This window comes from Lemur catta, chromosome 24 (genome assembly GCF_020740605.2).
Source record: "Lemur catta isolate mLemCat1 chromosome 24, mLemCat1.pri, whole genome shotgun sequence".
Lineage (NCBI taxonomy): Eukaryota > Metazoa > Chordata > Mammalia > Primates > Lemuridae > Lemur > Lemur catta.
In genome coordinates this window covers 1325152-1343935 of record NC_059151.1, presented here as the reverse complement: position 1 = coordinate 1343935, position 18784 = coordinate 1325152, and the positions used below count along the sequence as shown (strand labels likewise).

Genomic DNA, 18784 nt, shown 5'->3' with positions numbered 1-18784 from the left:
TGCTTGAAGAGGCAGGGATGGCAAGAATGGGACCACCACCCCCTTTTCCTCCCCCCAGAATGAGCCAAATGAGTACAGAGAAACAGCAGCAATTTATCAGCAGAAGCATCACAGTGGCTGCATGTCTTTGGTACATGGTCTGTACTTTCCAGTCTACTTCGTGCAGTCCCAGGAATGTGTAATTTAAATGACTTACAATTAAGACTGTTGAATTAGAGCTTATTTTAAAGGGATGAAGTTTGATTACTTCATGCACACACACTAAGGTGAAGCAACAGCTAATAAAATATGACTATGTACAACAGTGGCTGGCAAATCCAGCCAATCTTTAGGGTCACCTGGGGAGACTGTTAAGAATGTAGATTCCTGAGTCTCAACGCAGATGGATTCAGTCTGAACATCTAGGGGTGAGGTCTGAGGTTCTCCCGACTGGCAAAGGTGGGAAGGAGGGTGGAAGAGGAAACACTTGACCGAATTGCCAGGAACTGCCCCTAACTGAGCTGTGGTGGGCGGGGTGTTGATAAAAAGCTCTTTGGGATAGCAGCCTGCATGGCCAAGTAGCTCCCTGTCGTGTGAGCAACTGTGACCGGTTTTCAGAAAGAAGAGTGTTGGGCTCCTGTTGCAGTCAAGGGTATTGATACAGGAAGAGAAAGAAACACACCTGCTAAACCAACCCGCACAGTCTGCACTGCACATGCCTCCCGGGCCCCGCGACACTCCGAATGGGTCCAGAAAGGTTTTTTCTATAAATAGTGTCTTTTGTTCACCCATTTCCTACAGTTAATAGAAACCACACGTCACACTGAGATTTGTTAGCATGTTTTTGGTTTGCTTGTTTTGGTATCGGCCATTTATCAAGCAACAATACTCGAAGATGGACTCCAGTCAAAACAAAGTAACAAAGGGAGATCCTGTCCTATAGAGTTTTGTGTTTTTCATACAATTGATTTTCTTTTGCATTCTAAAAGGGCTCCAATGCAGTTTTGCCAACAGAAAACTAATATCCCCTTTCAAAGTGACTTACGCATTTCATAGTTAGAAATTTTGATTCTCAGTCACCGTGACACAAGCGGTACAGATCCTCACTGACGTGTGTAGAATGGTAAAAACAAAACAAAACAAAACACCTCACTGGATTTGGCTTCCACGGTTGGAGTCAGTTATTCTCCCAAATGTCTCTGCCATGCCTCCCCTTCCTGCACCTTGGTCTCACCACAGACGCCCACTCAAATCACCTGGGAAGTTACGAAAAGTACCAATGCCCAGACTTCCCCCCAGACCAGTCAGACCGGAATCTGTGGGATGAGGCCAGGCTCCCTACCTTCCAAATCCTTGCTGGGTGATGCCAACAACCAGTCTCCAGCCTAACGGGGGTCCCCTCCCTCCCCATACAGCCCCGTGCTCTGTGTTCCACGCCTTCGTGTGTGCTGTTCCTTCCTCTCAGAACACCCTTCCCTGCAGCCTCCGTGTCCTCGCCATGCACACCCTCCGAGACCCAGTTCAGATGTTTTCTTCCATTAACTCACTCTTGAGACCCTGTAGGTCCCTGGTACATCCTGCCTCCTCTGGATTCTTACAGGGCTTTCCTGTCCTCTCAAGCTACTGTCTAGATTCAATGATCATCCATTCAATCATTTATTCAATGACTATTTATTGACTACCTATTGGCAAGGCATTTTCCCAGGTGATGGGCTTTCACAGGCCTCTGCCATTTAGTGAATGGAAGCGGGAAACAGAAAAGCTGATGTAACTTAGGGAGATGTTTTTCTGTTTTAACTATTGAGTACAATCTCTCTCTCTCTCTTTTTCTCTCTCTCTCCTCCTTCCCTCCCTTATTAGTGGCTTACGCTGCTTTTAGACCACCTATGTTATAGTGGGACTCAATGCAAATCCTCCCATGGTTAACATAAGTAAAAGAAAATGCCTATTTTTAAAATTTGTGCTGATAACGTAGAGGAGAGAGTGCAAAGTGCTTCCACGCCATGCTTCTGAAGATGATACACTGGAAACATTCTGGTGGGTGTGAATCACTCAGACAAGCATTCTTCCCTCAAAAATAGAAACTTGACTTATTTGTTCCAGATGTTGTACAGCTGCAGGAAGTTAAAGCCCGTGGTCCTGTTTTCAACGCAACTGAACTCTTACTGCATTTGGAATTTCCTAACCAATGAACGCGTGTTACTTAATGTAAGACCTGCACAATTTTCTTTTTCCACTGTTACCATTCACAAACAACTGTGTTTCATGGGAACAACACTGCAGATTAATGAGTCTACATCTGTGTTGCACAAGGGAAACACATCCTGTTTATCACTGTTTCCACCTTTCATTGATCTTGACCTTTTTAATTTTAAGCATAAAGTAGTTCAAATAGAGCACTCGAAGGAGAAGAAAAGGAGAGTTGAGTTGTATGTAGTTAAAGTATTTTACAGCACTTTAACTACTGGGCTTAGAAGACAATGTTCATCTGAGGGAGAATTTCAAGAAAAATTATTAAAAAAATATTGAGTACAAAAATGTAATTCTTATCATTATGAATTTATAGTTATTTACATAGACATTTCAGCTTGATTCTCCTGTAGATCGATAAAAAACCTTTTTGTTGGATGCATGAAATATAAAAGATCATGAATCTTTAAAGAGGTTGAATAAGTTAAGAAATTACATAGGAAATGTACATGCTAATTTTATATCTAGTCCATAGAAATTTAAATATATAAGTGTAATTCTACTTCTATTCTACTTGAGAATAGAATGCCAGATATCTTGAGATTATTGACTTTTCATGGAGAAGGTTTTCTCAAATTGCAGTTCATCAGTAATCTGTAGCAGAATCACACCGGCTGCTATTAGAATATGCACTTCTGGGCCCAGTTGAGGCAAATCTCTGTAAACTGGGCCTGGTGCTTTAGAGAGACTCTAAAGATAAGAAAAAAATAAAACAAAACAAAATGAAAAATAAACCCTCATCTTTGAGTTGTGAACATTAAAACCTATGGAGTTAAGCACATGTATTAAAGCCATGCAGCCAATGATTGTAAAGTCAAGTCCAGAACGTTGTTTACTGATGCTGAGACCAGCATTTCCTTTCAGCACATCTGTTATTAATTTTTATCTTCAGAAATATAAAGTTAAAATAAAATTTAAAGAAATATAAGCATCCAAATATCATCAGATATCTCACCCAATAATTCTTTATTCTTATCACTCATTAGCTAAATCCTTGTTGCTTCTCCAAGATCTGGAAGAAAATATTTCCTTCAAACTAATCATGAATTATAATCAAAATCTTCCAGAAAAAAAAAACGAAATGTTATATTTTATGTATTTTTGAATAAGTCTTTGAAGTCTCATGATTGATTATTTTGGAAGTGAGGCTTTTAGTTAAAGTTGTTTGAACCGTGTTCAAGTAACAGTTTGCATTCAATAGTGATTCCCCAAAGACCATAAAAACTGCAGTTCATGACAAACATTCTTCAAGTACACCATTAGTTAAAATAGAGCCCCTTAAAGTACTTTGGTATTGTTCAAAACTGATTCAAAAATTTATTTTACACATCTCACTGAAGCATTAATAACTTTAAATCTTTTCTTTTATATAGTTTAGCCCTCTAAAAGGAAAAGACTCTCTGCATAAATATGGAGCTAAAGATTTTCTAATCCAGTAACTTCGTTTCACTAACGAGAAACCTGAGACCAGAGGAGAGTCGTGTTCTTTGGAAGGAGACAGACTGTGTTGGAAGCTGCTAGCTGTCCACCCAAACCGCTCTTCCCTCTGTCCCCAAACCCCTGTTTGTAGCTCTGAGCATGGTCACCTGAATACAGATTCCATTTCCCAGACGTCCATGGCCACATGACCAAGCTCTTGCAGTGCAACGTAAGTGAACGCTTGTGCGGTAGCTTTTGGGAAACTTCCCTAAAGGCAGCTGGGGAATGTCCTTTGTCCCCTTTCATTCTGCTATGACTGTGGCTGTTTGGGCTGGAGATTTTGGCTCATGAGGATAAGGGCCAGCTTGGCCCCGATGACTGTGGAGCCGCCATTCCAACCTTGGACGGCCACTATCTGGACTCCCGTGCAGAAGAGAAAGAAGTTTCTATCCTGTTTAAATCTCTGCCTTGGGGTTACTGATATTTGGAGCCGAATCGCATTGCAGATAACAATCTATTTGTTGCTACAGAACTTTCTTCATTTGTCCTTTGAACACATATTTATCAAACCTTTTTATGTACAAAGAACTGGACTAAGTAGATATGAAACCAAGATTTTTTTTTTTTATTCTTGACTTTGAATTTCTAAAAACTTTTGGAAAAAATTTTAGAAGCTGGCTCCCCTTTTCCTTTGGTCTGTTTCTGTCTATGTCCCATATGTATCACACAATTGTTATTTTTCTCGCTATGAAAGAATATTTTTTCTTGCCTTTGGATTTTAGACAGATGCTATCATATGAATAACATATTTGTCAAAATTAAAAATCAAACAAGAACAAAGAAAAAACCCACCAAAACAATCCTAACACATGATGACTTCAAGCAAAGTTTCACCTTTCCTCCCCAGACACGTGAAAAGTCATGACACAAAGTCATGATGCAAATGCAGTCTTTGAAAACATGTAAAACGTAAATACTTGCCATTGAGAAAATTCAAAATATCAAAAGGCATGACTTTAATATTGAGATAAAACACGTTTTCTAAGTTGACACTTAGAAATGCACTAAGGGCCATACTGTTTTCAGTGTTAGTCACACACACAGAGGGATATTGGAAATCTGGATATGAATGTTGAGGGAAGAGTCCTCCCTCCCCAAATGATTTACCCCCCACTAAGAGCAAAGGTGACTGGATATCTCCAGGATCAAGGTACACAGAGAGGCTGCCCCTGACCCCTGATGTGGCTCTGCTGCTAGGAGCAGTGTTCTCACCTGTGAGTTCTGTTTAAATTCCCACTAAACTCTTCCTTATTGATTTCTAATAATTTGCGAAGCTTTGGAGCATTTTTGTGAAGATAGTGCATGCTCTAAGTTTCAAACTGGTGTTTCATTTCTAAGCCAAAAAAACTTATGAGTGTCAAATATTTAGTAGACTTTTGAATATTGGTATAAATATGACAACATTTGAAGAGATAACTAGGTGTAAAAGCAGAATTACCTTTGAGTCCACGTTGAGGATTTTCCGGTCTCTTTTATATTTGAAAAGCAGGCCTCCTGGATTGTCGGCGATCACTTGATAGTTGGGACTTGAATTACAAACAGCAGTATGATTGTCCCAGTTGTAAAAGCTATAAAAGGAAACATTTATTAGGAATTAACATGTATAATGACATTAAATTGACAAATATATTTCAGAAAACATTTGGGGAAGTTCAGTCTCAGGATGAGTTGATAGGGACCGTCCATGCAGCCGTGTAAAACACACCTCAGTTAAAATTCTTGCAGAAGAGATTAGATTGGATTATTCTTAAATCATTTAGGTACATACTTAACGGTGGTTTTGCATGATTTCCTGGCTTGGACGCTTAAGACGTGGGGCCTATTCCAGTGTTATATTCCCAGGAAGTCAGGAAGAAAATTGGTGCAATTTAAGGCTGTTTGTTCCAGCGCTGACTCTTTAGGGTATTAAGAGGCAGGCTAAGTCACCTCTATTCATTCAAAACAATCTCAAATTCATTCATTTCTTTTAGGTTCTATTTTTCGATAATATGTTTCCCAGGCAATGAGGACAGTATTTATGTTTGAGTGGTCACCATGGGCCAGACATGGTGTGATCTATTCCATCACAACACCAGTAGGAAGCTGCTCTCATTTCATGGACCAGGCAAGGAGACTAGGAGGTTACCTGGCATGGGTGAGATCCCACGACTAACAGCCACAGGGCTAATATTCCAACCCAGATCTGTGTGTCTCAAAGCACACATGTACACTTTCTACACTTTCTATTGTTCAACATTGCCGTCGAGAATTTTATCTTTTTAAAAATCTTCTATGGAAACGTCCTGTTTTTTTCTACGTCTTGTTTTGTACCTACTTGTCAAAACTAAATATGATATGGTCATGTGAGTTGAAAGAATCCTCAAAATACTTATTTTTATGTATCTTATTCCTGCTAACTCATTTCTAATATTCTCTTTGCTTTTAAAAAGGACAGTCACAGAGATGACATATACAGCGTAGGGGCCAACCTGCTTCTCAGATGTTCGTAGTATTTATGTTTAGGGAGTTTCCTCTGATCGTATCTCTGGGTTGTTTTGCCCTCTATTACTCCCCTTTCTCTTTCTGAAAGTGTGGAATTCATTGATTAAACTCACTCTGAATTATATTGTTGTTTTCTGAGGCATCAATGTACCCCTTTTATGTTATTACCTGAAAACTTAATGTTTACCCTCAAATTTTTCAATACTCAGAAAGGATTAATTACATAGGTTATATATTTTTGTCACCAAAAGAGGGTATATTAGTTAAAACTACTCTGTCTCTTCCCCTATTACCCCTTCTATGGCCAAGGCATAGCACGCCTGCCCTATCTGAGACACCCAGCAAGGAGAAGTGGTTTTCCAGCCATCTCTGTCTGCCCAGTCACCCCTCCCTATGAAAGCAGGAATGTCCAAATGGGGGCAGAAGAGTTCAAACTCTCACTCTTTGCCGATGATATGATATTATATCCAGAAACCCCAAGGATTCAACCAAGAGACACCAGGAATTGATAAATGAATCCAGTGAAGTTCAGGACACAAAATCAATGCACACAGTGGCATTATACATGCCACTAACAGTCAAGCCGAAAATAAAAAAAAAAGCAACACCTTTCACTATAGCTTCAAAGAAAATTAAATATCTAGGAATAAATGTGATACCCACCATCACAGAACAGAGGATAAAAATCATAATCATCTCCATAGATGCAGAAAAAGCATTTGACAAAAGTCAACATCCTCTCATGATAAAAACTCTCAAGAAATTAGGTATAGAAGGGATGTACCTCAACATAATAAAGGCCATATGTGACAAATGCACAACTAATATAATATTCAATGATGAAAAACAGAAAGCTTTTCCTCCAAGATCAGGAACAAGACAAGGAAACCTACTCTCACAACTTCTATTGAATATATGACTAGAAGTCCTAACCAGTGCAAGAAAAAAAAAAAAAAAAGGCATCCAAATCAGAAAGGATTCGCAAATGACATGGTCTTAGGTATAGAAAATTTTTAGGACTCCACCAAAATACCATTATAATTAATAAATCAATACAGTAAAGTTGCAGGATACAAACCAACAATCAAAAATCAGTTGCGTTTATATATTCTAACAATGAACTCTCCAAAAAAGAAATTAAGAAAAGGTCCCATTTACAATAACCTCAAAAAATAAAATACTTAGTACTAAATTTAACCAAAGAGGTGAAAGATCTATACACTGAAAACTATAAAACATTGATGAAAGAAATTGATTTAGACACATACAAAAAACGGCTACATATACTATGTTAATGGATTGGAAGAATTAATATTTTTAATGTGTCTATAGTACCCCAAGTGATCTACAAACTTAATGCAGTCCCTGTCAAAATTTCAATAATGTTTTTCAGAAAAATATAAAAAATAATCCTAACATTTGTATGGGATGACAAAAGACCCTGACCTCAAACAGCCAAGCAATTTTGAGCAAAAAGAAAAACACCAGAGGCCTCACACTATCTGATTTTAAAATATACTTCAAAACTATAGTAATCAAAACAGCATGACGCTTGCATAAAAACAGACAGGTATGCCAACAGAACAGAACAGACAGTCCAGACATAAATCCATGCATTTTTAGCCAATTGATTTTTGACAAAGATGCCAAGAACACACAATGGGGAGAGGAAAGTGTCTTGAATAAGTGGTGCTGGGAAAACTGGATATCCAAATACAGGATAAAGAACTAAGACCCTCATCTTACATCATATAAAAAATCAACTCAAAATGGATTAAGGACTTTACCCTAAGATCTTAAATGATAAAATCACTAGAAGAAAACACAGAGGAAGAGCTCCATGACATTTGTCTGGGCAATGATTTTTTGAATATCACCCCAAAAACACAGGCAACAAAAAGAAAAAAAAAGAAAATAGACAAATGAGATTGCATCAAATTAAAAAGCTCTTACACGGTAAAGGAAACAATCAACAGTGAAGAGACAACCTATAGATTAAGAGAATATATTTTCAAACCATACTCTGATAAGCGATTAAGATCTACAATATATAAGAAACTCATACAACTAAATAGAAAAAAAAGGAAAAGAAAATCCAGTTAAAACACAGGCAAAGGACCCGAGTAGGTATTTCCTGAAAGAAGACATACAGATGGGCAGCAGGTATATGAGCAGGTGCTCACCCCCACTGAACATCAGGGAACAGCATATCATACTAACATAAGATAACACCGCACCCCTGTTAGGGCTCCTCCAAAATTCAGAATAAATCTACCAAGTGACCCAGCAATCCCACCTTTGAGTACTTGTTAAAAGAACTGAAATCAGGATCTGGAAGAGATACTTGTACCCCTTTGTTTGGTGTAGCACTATTCACAGTAGCCAAGATATAGCAACAATCTAAATGCCCACCCACTGGTGAATGGATAAAGAGAACGTGGTATGTACACACTATGGAATATTACTCTACTTTAAATAAAAAGAAAATCTTGCCGTGTGTGACAGCATGGCCGGACCTGTTGGGCATTATGCCAAATGAAATAAGCCAGACACAGAAAGGCAAATTACTGTTCGATCTCACTTATATGTGGAAGTTAAAATAGCCAAACTCATAGATGCAGAGAGTAGACCTGGGGTGGGGGCAGAGGTTGGGGGAAGGAGGAAATGAGGTAATTTTGGTCAAGGGATACAAACTTTCAGTTATGCAGGATGAGTAAGTTTTGGAGATCTAATGCACAGCAGCACGATGATAAGAGGTGATACCACATTGTAGATCCTATGTGTTCTCACCATGAAGGAAAGAAAAGAAAGGAAGGAAGGAAAGAAGGAGGCAAGGGAGGGAAAGGGGAAAAAGAAAATGGTAACTGTGTGAGATGATGGGTATGTTAATGAGCATGATTATGTCACAATAAATACATACATTTCATAGTTGTACACTTCAAATACAATTTTTTTAAAAAAGAAAAAGTCAGGAGAGTTTATATGAATCATGGTGACATTTAAATCTTAAACATTATTTTCTCTTTTTTAATCTCTGTGTAAACAAGGCTGTAAGGAGGATGAACTTATAATTTTATTGTCCAAACTAGGACCCTTTTGAGAAAGAAAGGGGCTGCTACTAATAATTGTGCCACGACAACAAGGGTAAGCCTGGACTGTCCCGGGCAAACTTAGATGTGTGGTCTCCGCACCTACAAACCGTTTAAACACTGTTGATTTAGAGTTGATTTATCCAATGTTTGTGCAAAATGCTTCCGAAGTTTTGCCATAGATTTGCCAAAAATATGATAGAAATGTTTAAACAATGTTAAAACATGTTTTCTTATGGTTGATCCTTTTTATTTTATTTTATTGCTGTGGAAAAGTTACATTACGTGGAATTGCATTTGTGGTAGAGAGACATGAAATTTAATCTAGAACAATAAATATTCCTGCTCTTTTTTCTATTTTTCAAAGAGTATCAAAGCAGCAAAACTTTATATAATAAATGAATTTTCTGAAATATTATATTCCACGTGAAAAATATATGTTTGATCAGTTGTTTTCATTGGTAAGCTTATAAAATCTAAAGTTTAGTGTTTTTATAAGTTAGTTAACTTGGCTTCTATTCATGGCTATATATTGTATTTCCAATTTCAATCAGATATTTAATAAATGCATATGCAAGTTAGAAAAATATAGATAACTGTTGAAAAACCCACTGCAACTTTCATAAAAATAATTAAGGATATTAAAAGTCCTAGGGGCAGATAGTCAGAAGGGTCATTTAGTTCAATGCAGCACAATTTTGAGCATCTATTCTGTGCCAGGAATGGTCCTGGGTGTGTATAATCGTGATGAGAAACAGCTCTTACCTTCAAGGAACTCACAGACCTTATGGGAAGCCAAAAATCTGAACAAAAGATTATAAAACAGTGTGAAAAATGATATAATAGAAATTTGTGGCAGGTATTTTTGGACCACAGGGGTCAAAGAAGAACATGTATCTTGATGAAATACAATTCTAATGAGGTTTCTCTGATAGAAAGCCGTAGGGTCAAGCATTTCAGGCAGAAAGGACAGTAACAGACAGGTTAGACAGGAACTGAAACAAGCACACACAGCGTTGTTGTCGGCAGTTAGGAGAGCTACTCAGGAGTTCACTGGGGGATGAAGCAGAAGGTAAATCGCTGTGGGTTGAGAATTAAATGTGGGATGTGGCTCTCAATCGTCTTCCACCAAAGTGCTGCAGTTCTGGGGGTGTCTTCCCCTTGGGCCCCCCGTGGGCTCAGAGTGAGGAAGGCAGGGGGAGCGGGTGGGGCTCACTGATCTCTCTAAGCCGTGTGGGCAGAAGGGAGACTGTGTGGCCAGCCGGGCATCACCCCAACCCTCGCTTGGGTGAGGTGACGTCTGGGCACCCGTCTGGCCTGTTCAACACACCATGGTGTCCAGTGAGGGGCTGGTTATGGCAGACACTGGGCAAGGTGAGTGACGATAGCACCTGGGACACCTGCCTAGTTGTAACAGGTCTTCAAAGATAAAAAATAGTGTAATCACAGGGTAGATTTTTGAAGTCGCCACCAAGGAGCTCCCTGTTCAGAAGGACCCTCCTCACAGATAGAGGTTCTGATGAAAAATTCCACAACTGCTTCTGTTCTCCTAACCTGTAATTGACCTTCCTCCTGGGGCCCCGCACCCTCCTCTGGGGGACAGGGATGCTTCCCCACCAGCCTCCAGCAGTGGGGACCAGATGGGTGATAACAATGGGCGTGTCCATTTCCACACTCCCGCATGGTGGGGCTTTGGAGACAGATGTGTAAGTTACACAAAGGCCTGTCCTATATTTCACTCAGGTAGGTAGGGGGTGATACTACCACACAGCAATGCTAGAGGGAGACGCCCTTTCAATGCCCCCAGTTCCTACGAAGGGGGATTTTTCTGAAGCATGTCTGGCCTTTGCTCTCCTGATTTGGTGGGAATGAGAATAGTGGAGAGTGCACAGACTCCAGGGACATCAGCATTTCGCATGCGTGTGAGAGCCTGAGAAGCACACACGTGTAGGAGGAGAGTTAGGGCAGGACAGACCACGCGAACCAAAGGGAACAGAATGAAAAAAATAGCAAGGAGATCCCCATCGTCAAACACAGGAAAGGACTGAGAAAAAGGAGATCAAAATTTGATGGCTCGTAGTGGCAACTTGTCTTCTTAGTGGCTAGCATGCATTTAGTTTAGGCTAAGGAGATGTTGCAGATAAGTCATCTTTGCTGCTTCTATCGGAATTATAAGATTAAAATTCTGCTCTTTAAAAATAACAAACATGTAGTCATGAATTCTGCATTGTATTCACTATACTTTTCGGGCAGGTGCATTATAAAGTTTTGATGGCAACACTTGGTAGACGTGGTAGGCAGAATTCAACGTACCTCCCGTGGTCTCTACCCCCTGTGTGGCATTCACAAATACGTCACGTTTCTGGGCAAAAAGGACTTTGCAGACGTAACCAAGTTTACTAGTCGTCTAATTTTAAAATGGGGAGATTGTCCTGGATTATCCAGGTGGGCACAACATCATCACTTGAGCCCTTAAAAGGCAGAAGGCAGAACAGGTCAGAAAAATTGAAAGCATGAACACACTGTTGCTTTGAGACGGAGGGACCACAGGGACAGTCCTATAGCCACAAGGAACTGAATTCTGCCAACTGTCTACACGAGCTCAGGGGTGGACTCTTCCCCGGAGCATCAGAAGGAAACTGCAGCTCTGCCAACACCTTGACTTCAGCCTTCTGAGACCCTGGACTGAGAATCCAGCCATGCCGTGCTGGGCTTCTCACATACAGAACTGCCACCTGATAAACAAGTGTTATTGGAAGCCACTAAATGTGCGGTAACTTATTTCTTGGCAATAGAAAACAAATATATTAGACATAGTAGGGTCCTTGGAGTTACCTTAAGTGAGCATGTTGAAGAGGAAATAAACATTCTAGAACAGTTGGGGATGCGGAGATGGACCGGAGGCTTAAGATTTATTTTGAACGTTGAAAGGAATGTGACCTCGCTTTGTACTCAAGTTTGGGGCATCAGGAATATAAGTTATAATTATAATGTAATCAGGGAGAAATAACAAAAATAACACTGAAACAACACAAGCAGTGGGAATCCTCAGAGTAAGAAAAACAACCTCCGGCAGAAGGAGAAGCAAAAGCTTCACAGTCTTTGGCTTTTCACTGGACGATTTTGCCTTTCTGTACATGACGTGGGAAACGGGTCTGTCCATCGGGACTGCGAGGAGCCAGGCCAGGGGACACGTGCTGCCCCGTTCTGGGCCGGGACTAAAACCAGAGCCGCTGTTTGTGGGGCCCATTGTGGTGACGGTGGACAGGATCGGGGGGATCACCCCGTGGGGAGGACTGGAGCTGCTTCCCTGCCAGTCTTTCACACCCCACCTATCTCCTTACGAAGGTTGTCTCCATGCAGGTAATGAAACGTTCAGTGCTTTGTGTGGGCAGGTGAGACCACTGCCTACGCCTGTGCCATGGAGTCCCCACCAGAACTCTCCCACCACGCTACCCTGTCACATAGTCTTCCCCTTGGCAGCTCACTCTTTTTCTCCCTCCGTTGCCATTTTTATCATGAAACAGGAAGAAGCGATGTCTTATCATGTCTATGAGTCGTGATCTGATGAGCATGAGTCACCAGTAAGGAACGCGCCACCCACCCTGTCACCCCAGCTAGAAATGCGGGTCATCCTGGGCTTTGCCTCTCCTTCACCCTACATCGCACCTTTCAGCAAGTCTTGTAGGTTTACACCCTTAATCTCTCCCGTGTCCACCTCCTTCTCTCCAAATGCTGCGTTGCACAGCTATTCTCACATGAGTTAACATGATACCTTCGCAGTCGGTCTCCCCGGCCCCGTCCACTTTTGATCTGCATCCCTGCCCATCCATCAGCCCCCAGCAATCACCATTATTCTAAAAATATCACAGCACGTATCATATCCCTGTTTAAAATGCTTCCCTAACACCAACGGCTTTCTGTACACACTCTGTAGCTCAGCACACAAACTCCTCAAAACCTGGAAGCTTTATAAGTTTCACACTTATAAATTATGACATATTATTATAATTTATAACTTGTAAAATTATTGAACCAGAAATTCCACTTCTAGGAATTACAGACAAAGATACAGGAGCATAAAGGCTCACGATAGGACTATTTATAAGAGTGATGGTTTGGAACTAGTCTAAGCAGTCCAAATTCCCATTCTAATAATAAAAACCAGGAGGCCAAATTCCAACTTCAGCTGGGTCTGTGACGAGTGGTGGCAATGAAGAGTCAGTAGCAAAAGAGGGTGAGACTAAAGGTGAGGCCTGGGGAGAGTCTCATTTTTAAACAGCAGATACTGTAGCCTCTTTCTGAAATTGCAAGATCACTCTAGCGGGCCACAGTCAGAGTTAAAATACGGAATAGTCTAGAAGAGAAGAGAAAATGGCAAAGGGCACTTCCTGGGTAGAGGTGGACACAAGGTTCACAAAACGTCCAGCGTAGTTATCCAGAGACTCAGGTCACCCTCTCTCCCCCTCTTAAAAAGCGTATTGTGGACATTTCAAACACAGCCCAAAGCAGAGAGAGCAGAATGATGATGCCCCATGTTCCCATGATGCAGCTTCCACAGCTACTCACACTGGCCTCTCAGTTTTGTCTCCTCCCTCCTGCAAACTTGCTTTTACCAACAAGGCTATTTTAAAGCATCAATTCATCTGAAAAAAAAAAAAAAAACTTCAATGTGGATCTCTAAAAGATAGCTCTTTTTAAATATGTAACTGCCATTTTAGATCATATCTTAAAATTACAATAATTCCTCAATACCATCAGGTACCCAGTTAGCATTCAAATTTCCCCAAAAGCCTTATAAATTTCTTTTTTATTGATGGTTTGCACAATTCAGAATTCAAACGAGATCCATATTTTCCAGGTGTCCTGACACTTAAACCAAGGAAGGGCAAAGATCCCTGGAGGTCACTGAAATGATTTTGAAATAATGTTCGATAATTGAAAATTAGTTAATTGAAGAAACAGCACCACACTGGCAGCTATTGTAACTGATATTTGTGAAGATAAAGTGCTTACAATATAATAAGACATAGAGTTGTGTATACACATTAAGACAGCAAATAAATATATTCATGTACACACACATACAGTTGCCTACTTGCTAGTCACTATCACATTTCAGGAAACTTCTCCCTCCTTATAGTGAGATCACAGTGAAAATGGGCAAGTAAGGCCTTGAGTCTTGGCGACTGGCCCACCTGTCCTCTGTGTGCCACACTGGAGATACACTGCGAGACCAGGGTTCAAGGCAACAGGGAGAGGCTGTGGAGGGTGGAGTCCTGGCGGTGCAGGGAGGGGGCACAGCTGGGAACTCAGGGGGATTCAACTCCAACTGCACAAACTGGGAAGAGGACCGAGGGTATCAGTGGCCCCGGCCCTGCTTGGCTGTGGGAGAGCGATCGCGTTAGCGGGAGAAACCCTTCGAAGAAAGCAAAGCCTACAGCAACCAGCAGAGAAGTGGTCCTTGAACTGGCCATTCTCCCCTCTTGGAGCAGATGAAATACAAACGTTTTGCAGTTCTTGCCTTTGTTTAGCAAGTAGCAAGCATGCAGCTGATGACATAGCGCACATGTGACCTATGGTGAACACAATTTAGCTACCGTAGGAAACTGCAGAGCACAGACAATTGTGAGATGTATCCTGGCAGTTGTCTGTTATCATGAAATGGGCAAAATCATAATCTGTTGTGTTTCGAGAGCTTATTTTTGCTGTATGAAATATTTCCTCAAAATACAAAAGGCTCAGATTTTTTAGGAAAAGTGCCATGAAAGGAAATGAAAGCATTAACCTGGCAACGGCCGGTGGTGACTATGGAACCGTTTGCAGCCTTGTTTATCTGAAGCTCAGCCAGAATTCTGGTAAAGAATATGGGCTGGAGTTCCCTCAAACACAACATTTGATGTGAGGCTTCCAGTACTTGTGTAAGTAATTACACAGAAGAATAGCTGCCCTTGCACTATTATGATATTTTTAATTCCTTTTCAAATCTAGAAACCAAAAGGCACTCAAAATCTAAAATAGAGAAAATATTATTAGTTTTTCTTTTACTAAAGTAAGATTGACCTGAGGATAGAATTTTGAACAGTAATACATCAGAAAAACAACTGAACTCATCCATAGTGACCATGTCTTTTTTTCCAGATTTATGTTCCCTGCCCAGATCTATTATCTGTGAAATAGTATGTTATCTTTCATTTGCCTTTGAGACATTTTTATTTGGAAGCGCTGCCTTCATTATAAAACAAAAGTCTAAAACTTACTCATCTCCCCTTTAAAGCTGTTTTTTTCTTGCCCATTGCTTTGGTATAACTCTGGTTAGAAATCTTAGAGTCCTCTGACTTTTTCTTTTCCACTCCTGATAGCATCCTATCTCGTTTGTCGGCATGTTTTTCCTTCCAAATAATTTCTTCCTTCCAAATGTTGCTCATATTGATCACTCTGCCCGTGGACCCCTTGTCTAGCGTCCTGGTATACTGTGTGCAAGGCAGGGGTGTGGTGACAATTTGGTAGCTAACAATTCTCTAACTGCAGCCTGGGTGTTAGTTTTGCTGGTGGAGGTAGTTTAAGATCCTGAAGAGGCACTGAATCTTACATCTCTTCTTCAATTTTCATTGCACTTAGTTTTCTGTTAGGCACTAGCATGTGATTATGATTTTGTGTGTGTGTGTGCGTGTGTGTGTGCGTGTGTGTGTGCATATGTATAAAACAATAAAAAACACTAACATAATGTCCTATGTATACTATCTTATTTACTCAGTAAAAATAATTTATTCTCTGATTAGAACAGTTATTATAAAATCAAATCGGGCCAAAAAGTAGTTTAACAACTTCTTTAAAATTTGCCTTGAGAAGTCTGCATTTATAAAAAATGATGTTGTCTTGAAACACTTTCTTGTGTGGTTAGCAAACCAACCACCCCTTCTTTACCAAACATTGATGATCCGCTACATAATATCACACACGTGAGTGCACACACATGTGCACACACACACACACGCACACGATGTCATAGAGAAGGATTACAACATAACCAGGCCATTATAATTTACCAGATTCTTAGAAGTCCTCAATTAAAAACGAGCCTTTTAAATGAATTCATTGGCAAAAACAAAGTGGGTGAACCTAAATCTTTGGTGAGATGATACTGAAAGCCTCCCTACCTTTTCAGGGCAGGGAGACTATGGAAGGTTGCAAAGTATCTTTCATGCTTTAAAAGAGTCCCTCGATTAGATTTAAAATAAAAAAAAGATACAAAAAAAAAAAAAAAAAAGGAGCCATCCTCTGCCACAAATTCAGTGTGGATGGGAATTGCCATTCTAGACCCCGAGAAAGAAACGGCTCTTGAGGATACATTCTGCCACTTCTCCTACCTTAGGAAAAGTGTTCAAATTTTCCTCAGATAAGAAATATCACTTTAGAGCATCTTTTGATAAGAAAGAGAGAGGCATCTGACCCAACTGGAAAATATCACAGCTTTTACTATTTAAAAGTGCCCCGCTTCATCACTGGACTGTTTTTCACAAGGCCATAGATACAGACACATGCAAAAGCGTATAATTTTAGAAATGGTGAGATCAGAGCACGAGGAGAGGAAAACAAACTCTAGGCTAAGCCAAGAGTCAGTTGGCTGACTTCGGAGGAAGGGGAAGAATTCAACTGGCAATCCTTGAAGAAGGAAAAATGGAAACTATTCTAAAACTTTAAAAGATTTAATTTAGAGTTCTCTTTGGAAATTTTAGGCTTAATAACTTCCTAGTCTTATTCAAGTTAAACTAGGTATCCATATCTGAAAAATATGAGAGAGTCGGACCAATAATTGGCAATGATTGGGCCAAGAGGATAAAATATTAATAATTATTAAATATGTAGTCTGGAAATCTGTTATCCTAGACAGTGGAATAAGATGAAACAGCATGGTGACCCAATTTCAGTTGGTTTTAAAGTTCCAAGCATATAAAACGGGCTGTCCTATATACCTTTGGCAATTCCTAAGGGTCGTGAAGAATCTTAAAAGTGACAACGTGAAGCCAGATATACTTCTAAAAAAAATGTTTACTACTTCGGATAACACGAGAGAAAATGACTTGTGCTCATTTTACCCACAGAAGGACCCAGAATGTTTAATAAGAGGACGTTCCCTCCTGACTGCACGCCTAGCAGGCTTGCTGCGGCCACGCCCCCTGCGTCCTCACTGTCCCTCAGACAGATTGCTGCCGGCCTGGCCTACGCAGCCTTTCTGCCCGGTCTCCCAGAGGCTCACTCCCTTTGGGTCTCTGATCAAACATCAGCTTAACAGTATAATGATGTCTTCCAGGGTCACCTTAGTTAAAATGACAACCAGATATTCGCTTTTTTCCTTTCTTTTTCTCTATAGCACTTATCTTTCTCTAGCATTTCACATAAATATATAGATGCTAAATACTAAAGATAAGTAAACATATATACAAATACATAGATGTATTAATATCACACATACACACATACAGAAGTTGGATAGATAGATATATTTGCTATTCCTTGTTTATTTTCTGCCTCCCATTGCTTGGATATAAACTCCATGAGAAAAGGCTTATTTTATTTTGGTAATTGTTATATCATCAGTGGCTAGAACTTGGTACACTGAAGGTGTTCAGTAACCATTCATCTAGTAAATGAATCTTCATTGGGCTTTACATGTTAGTTCTTTGTCAGTTACAGCCCCAGGAACAGAGGAAGTGCAAGTATTTGGCCTCCCAAACCTCCAACACCACGGTGTTCCTGTGTTGTGTTCTAGTAAAACACGACAATATCAGATTATAAGTGACATAAAGGAAAAGATGTGACAAAATGATAGGGAATCGCACTGGTAAACTCAGTCCGGGGATTTGAAGCATTTGGAAAAAGGGATCCGCACTTGAATCGTGTTCTTACGGAAGGGTTCGAGTGTGGAGAACGTGGGTGCAGGTACTTGTGCTAAAAGGCCGTAACAGAGCGTGACGTGTCGGAGACACCGTGAGCAGCTCTTTACAATTCGGAGTGCGGGGCACGGGGAGAGGGAGGTAGACACACGGAAGAAGACAGAAAAAGTTAATAGAAATTTTTCATCTAATACTGGAAGGTTTTGATTGTCTTGAATTGTGAAAATTATATACCATTAGATGTTTAATAGAATTTGATTTTATTGTATGCTAATCTAGATGCCTGAGGTTTGAGATGATTTCTCTAACATGGGGAGTGGGATTTCTGGGGCTAATAAAAATCAGGGTGAGAAGAGGGCAGTAAATCTCTCTGTTAAGTTCAATTCCAAGATATTTCCAGAACTTTCCAATAGGAAGTATTCTCAATAGATATGGATTTGGTCCACGTGTTTTTATTCTCCACTGTTGTGTCAAACTAAGTATGGAACTACGTATGCCAAAGGGCTTTTTCCCTCTAGTAACAGCTGCCTGACCATCATACACTATATTATTCATAATTCTGGGTAGGTTAAAGATATAAAATCAAAAGCAAAACTATAACATTCTGCA

General features: G+C 40.2%; 1 protein-coding gene across 2 annotated transcripts in view; it reads right to left on the bottom strand.

Moving 5' to 3' along the window:
• Positions 1–18784, bottom strand: part of CFAP299 (cilia and flagella associated protein 299) — a 194536-nt gene that overhangs the window by 4603 nt on the left and 171149 nt on the right. For both annotated transcript variants that reach the window (XM_045536911.1, XM_045536913.1), the window contains exon 5: positions 5147–5276. In XM_045536911.1, the coding sequence (XP_045392867.1) occupies positions 5147–5276 (130 nt within the window). The remainder of the gene's footprint in view (positions 1–5146; positions 5277–18784) is intronic.